The following is a 5,507-nucleotide window of genomic DNA, read 5'->3' as shown; positions in this document are numbered from 1 at the left end:
CACACACACACACACACACACACACACACACACACACACACACACACACTATATGTACGTTCAAACACACGCCTGCACATACATTCATGCATGCATGCACATAATGAAGATGCCTAGTGCACACATACAGTATGTAGACACAGACATGTGTTAATGGTGCCATAGGTAAGGTCAGACCTACATTGACAGTGCTGTGCTGTTGTCAGCCCTGCAGGCATGTTTTTAAGCAAGTGTTTTTTTTCCGCTCTCTAACATATGCTGAGTAGTAGCCACATAGACACTCCAGCATATGCTGGTAAGCCTCTGTCAACGCACTTTAACAGTGCCTGGGGGAAACTAAAGGTCAAAGACACACAAACACACACACACACACACACACACAGACAAACCTTCTGGCAACTGCAGAGCATGTACTTGTGAATAGCAGCACTTTAGCATTAGCACCATTGGAGCTTATTACGGCCTTTCCACACATACACGCACACAGATATAAACTAGCAGTAATGAGGCATGCACAAGTTTCTCTTGCTTAAGTTGAGCACATCAGAGAAAGGCAATGGCTGCCAGCACTTACCATAATGGTACAACAGAAATATTATTCTACTTAAAATAATTTTTATTGATCCCCAGTAGGGAAATTACAATTTACACTCTGTTTTTGTTAGTATCACTACACATAGGCCTGAAATACACACATACGCTCAGAGTTAATGGGCTGCCAGCTGGACCAGTGCCCTGAACAGTGCCTTGCTCAAGAGCACCTGGTAGTGCCCAGGAGGTGAACTGGCATCTCTCCAGCTACCAGTCCACATTTCTTACTTTTGGTCCGTACAGGGACTTGAACCGGCAACGCTCCGGTTCTTAACCCAACTCAACACGGACTGAGCTACTGTCACCCCATAGGATAGGAGGCCGATTTATGATTTATTTCTTTTGCATCTCTCAAATACAGCTGAAAATATTTGTCTTACCACTGTCCTGATGATCATTTCCGATGGCGCCTGCACTCTTTTTGTTTGTGTCTCAGAGAGTTTCCAGGTGGTGGTGAGAGGCAATGGGTTTCTCCATGCCAGAAACATTGACCAGGTCCTCTGCAGCTTCAAACTGAATGATACACTCACTGTGGGTAAGTTCTGCAAATGTACACAAGAACACACAAGCGTTTAAGGGATTCTGGTTTGGCTTATGCATTTAAGAAGAATGTGGGAACTGTGTTAAAGTTGCAGATGTTACATTTCCTTCTACATAAAGTGTGATTTTGTTTCTCCCTGTGCAGATGAGAGACCAGTTGGAATAGAAGATACCTTCCTGCTCTGTCCTGCTCCTGTTGTAGAGGAGGTTGGGAGGTAAGTTACACATCTATTTTGGCTCTGACTGCCTTTACACTCCTACACTCCTCCTCACTAAGCCATCACTCCAGTTGCCAAACTCTCCATGTTCAGCTGTGACACTCTGAGCCCAGATATTTGCCAGCTGCACGCAAGTTTGATGTGGACGCAGAAGACTGCTGTCCTTGAACAAATTAGGGCCAAAGTCATTGAGTGTCTGTGATCAATCAGAGTTTGTCACAGCTAACGAAGCCAGACACCAATCACAAGGGGACAACAGGAGTAGAGCCCAGGAACACGACTTAATGACTGCCTGCTGGAGAGGACCCTCCGCAACCGTGTATGCGGGTGTATGTGTTTGTGTGTTTGCGTTGTGTGATGTATCCCAGTCTCTGTCTGACACTTTGGGAGAGCGAAAGTGTGAGTGAAGTCGGTGGGGCAGTGTAAAGTTTCCTCTAAGGGCTTCCAGCTTTGCTACTGGTGATTCTGAGCAGAGGTTTCTCACAGGGCGGACAGAGCGATGCTGTGGGCTTAGCTTGGAGAGGTCCGAGGTCCAGCAGCCTTACCATCCCCGCTGCCTGCAGTCCTGTGCATAATTATACACTCGAGCCTGGGGCCTCAGACACCTCCCAGTCATCATCTGTCTTGTTGCTGTCACTCAGATTTTCAGCATGATTTGAGCTTGTCTTGTCTGCCAGTGAAAAGTACTGCTTTGATGGAGAAAGAAGACATTTTATTTTCACACTGTAGCAGCAGGCAGATTTAAGAGTCTGTCACATACAGTATTATTTTACTCACACATTACTCACACGTTATGACAGACGTGGTACTTAGAACTCACAGACAATTCTGGGGGATTAACAAAAAGACAGCAACAATTCACCTAAATTAAAATCCAGCAATAGTTGTTGCCAGCATGACTTTGTTGCAGGTTGTGCTGCTCCTCCTGAGAGTGGAACAGGGAGCATCATTACACAAAACAATGGTGCCTCAAGCAGGCGTCCTTCCATGTAACCGAAGCCCATTAGAGCAGAGTCAGCACTGCCCTAACACCCTGAGTGCTACTACAGAGGAAGTCAGCTGTGAATGGCTGAAGGGCCCAGAGAGGAGGCGGCCAACAGCTGGCTTATGAGTTCTGGGCTGTGGTGCAGTAACATGCTGAGAGATGTAGAAATATGTATTGAAGTGAAAGTGCCACTGTGCAGGCTGGACAGGTGTTGTTTCTGTTATTAGGTTTTTATCATTCTTTCTTATACACAGTGTATGTACAGTATATGCATACACCAACAAGTGTGGTGAATAAGACACCTTATCAAAATATCCTAAGAACACAGACTGACTTAGATAACAGTAACATACTCACCACAAGGTCCACTTGCATGATTTTTCTGAAGCTTTCAACCTCGTCTAATAGTATTCTTTAGTTGATAGAGTTGCTCAAAATTAAACACCAAGTAAGTGGACATTGTGTTGAAAACTCTTTTTTCAAGCTGCTGTTTTCAAGGTCAAGAATGAACTTTAAAGCTCAACTGTTGAAGCAAGTTATACCAGCATCTGTTCGAGGCAGAATCATTGTGTGACCAGTAATACACTGCAACGAAAAAGCAACAAAAATAGTTTTTTTTTCTGCCATTTTATTGACCAAACTTAATCAGTAATAAAACAATCATTAGCTGCAGTTCAAAAATTGTCAGATCACATTGTATGTGAACCTCTTCCTGTTTTGGGGTTTGTAAAGCCTATACATGAGGTCTGAGGGACTCCAGCTCCCAGCATCACCTCTTTACTCAAACCCCTAAGACCCTCACTCACCTCCTGTTCCACCCAAGCCTTGTCGCATATAATGAAGTCATTGACGCTGCCGTCACACAAATCTGTGTTGACTGGGAACCTTCCGGATGCAGCTCCCCCTCCTGCACATGCACACACACACACACACACACAAACACACACACACACACATACACATAGAGCAAAGACATATATAGTGGACAGATTGATGATTGATGGGGGCTGAGATCTATCTGTCAGAGAGGAGCTGATAACACCGTGTCCCCTGCCTGCCTGAAATGAGGGCTGACCAGATAATGGGGATGGGGGGACAAAGAAGGGAGGGAAGAAGTAGAAGAAAAGATGAGAGGCACCTGCACCACCAGTTAGTTTCCCAGTCTGAAGTCAGTGTCAGCATTAGTTATGAGACAAGCTACAGTGGTAGGGGTGGGGGGGACAGAGTCAGGGATTGAGCAAGTTATGCAGGGGTGTCAGAAGGGAAGGACAGTGCTGAAGCGATGTAGAACAGAAAAGGCCCTCCTTCTACCATCCCCCACTCTGTTTCCTCTCCTCTACCCCCCCTGCAGTGACCTCCCTCTTGTTGCCCCCTCGTCAAATCTAAACCAAGAGCTCAATGCCCCACTTGTCTCTGCACCCCCAAACCATAAGAACAGCACAAGAAGCCTTTCTCCATTCTTTTCCAAACCTATAACTACAACCCAGCTGTCTGCGTTTCAACCCTCAGACGCCCGCCTATCTGTCTTGTTTTTGTTCATATTTCTTGAGCGCACTATGAATAACGCCAAAATCCTGTGTACAATCTTCCATCAGCCTCACTATCCCATCATCTTACCAACCAAAAAGTAAACGTTTACTCCCGTCTCTTGTCCCTGCCCTGTCTGTCTTTTTGCAGTCATAGCTGCAGATATCAGCACTAGACACTGAAGGATAATAAGTTATTTAGCTTGCTGTGGTTTCCACATTAGAGGTCTGGGTCTAATCCAAATAGAATAGATTCCTTCTGTGGGTGGAGAACTCCCTGACCCCTTTAGAGACTTTGGCTTTGTGTCTATGTCAGCATGTTTGTGTGCTTGTAAGGAAGCATGTATGAACAAAGTAGATGGTGGAATGTGTTTGACATCTCGGGCAAGCTTGTACAGTAGCTGAAACACGACTTAGAATGTGAACACACAAGAAGGTGTGTAACTCAACCGTGTGATGTGCGCTGTATTTCTGTGTCAGATGATAAGACCAGTCATGATTGTGTGTTTTTGCAGGGTGATCTATCTGCAGGTGAGCATGAATGAGGGTCTCTCCTACATCACCAGCTCTGTTCACATCACTACTACTGAATGTGTGAGTATATCCTGTGTAAATAGTCCCCACTACCACAAAAAACCTTTTCTTCTGGCACGCTGCCCTATTTGATTAAACTTTATTTCAGCCTTATTTTCTCTTGGTTTTGTAGTCTTCTTCTTCACTCCTTCCTCTCTGATGTCTCCTCTGTTGTGTCTGTCATCAGAGGAGGCTGTGAGTACTTTCACCTTTCATTTTCGCCTTTTTCTTATTCAATATTTTATAGTCCAGATTGATCTCAATTCCGTCATCCTGTGTTTGTGTTCAGTTTGACGGCACCATCGTGCTAATATCGTTGCTGGTGGTGTTCCTGCTGTTGGGTCTGCTGCTGATGTGGTGGTTCTGGCCTCTCTGTTGCACTTTGGTAGGTTTGAACTTAATGAGACATTAGCATCAGTCATTTGTTGATTATATCTTTGGTTCCCTCATGGCATCTTTTTTTAACCTTCAGGTGATCAAAGAACCTCCCCCACCACCTCCACCTGAGCCAGTAAGACTTGTTTTGTTTTTCTCATAACTACTTATTAGTGTTGTTCTGGTCATGGTATTATTGGTGTTAACATTGAAAGTAGCATGTTTGAAAGAATATGAGCTGTGTAATGTAATTGAGTCTAACTCTCAGGACTCAGATGATGACGACGGGATGCCAAAGAAGAGGTGGCCCACAGTGGATGCATCCTACTATGGAGGAAGAGGAGTGGGTGGCATCAAACGCATGGAGGTAAATATGCACACACACACATTTTCAACACTTAAAAGAATATACATCTTACTGAGGCTTTCCCAGGTGCGATGGGGGGAAAGGGGGTCCACTGAGGAAGGTGCGAAGTTGGACAAACCTAAGAATGCAGTTGTAAAGATGCCAGAGCAGGAATTTGAGCCGTATGAGCCCAAACCTCGAAAACAACCACGCCACCCCCAACAGCAGAGAAGGTGGTACTCACCCATTAAGGTTAGTCTTTTATTCAGTTACCTTTAAAAGTTAAATGTATATTTATTTTTATTTGAAAAAAATAAATGTCTTCCTTTTTAAATGTGTGTGTGTGTGTGTGT

General features: G+C 44.6%; 1 protein-coding gene across 1 annotated transcript in view; it reads left to right on the top strand.

Moving 5' to 3' along the window:
- antxr1d (ANTXR cell adhesion molecule 1d) overlaps positions 1-5,507 on the top strand; it is a 23,245-nt gene that overhangs the window by 11,451 nt on the left and 6,287 nt on the right. The window contains exons 10-16 of the mRNA XM_032541193.1: positions 1,028-1,126; positions 1,277-1,346; positions 4,376-4,454; positions 4,723-4,818; positions 4,906-4,944; positions 5,077-5,175; positions 5,242-5,406. Of these exons, the coding sequence (XP_032397084.1) occupies positions 1,028-1,126; positions 1,277-1,346; positions 4,376-4,454; positions 4,723-4,818; positions 4,906-4,944; positions 5,077-5,175; positions 5,242-5,406 (647 nt within the window). The remainder of the gene's footprint in view (positions 1-1,027; positions 1,127-1,276; positions 1,347-4,375; positions 4,455-4,722; positions 4,819-4,905; positions 4,945-5,076; positions 5,176-5,241; positions 5,407-5,507) is intronic.

Source organism: Etheostoma spectabile, chromosome 17 (genome assembly GCF_008692095.1).
Source record: "Etheostoma spectabile isolate EspeVRDwgs_2016 chromosome 17, UIUC_Espe_1.0, whole genome shotgun sequence".
Classification (NCBI taxonomy): domain Eukaryota; kingdom Metazoa; phylum Chordata; class Actinopteri; order Perciformes; family Percidae; genus Etheostoma; species Etheostoma spectabile.
Note: the sequence above shows the minus strand (reverse complement) of the source record. Positions and strands in the feature narration are given on the sequence as shown.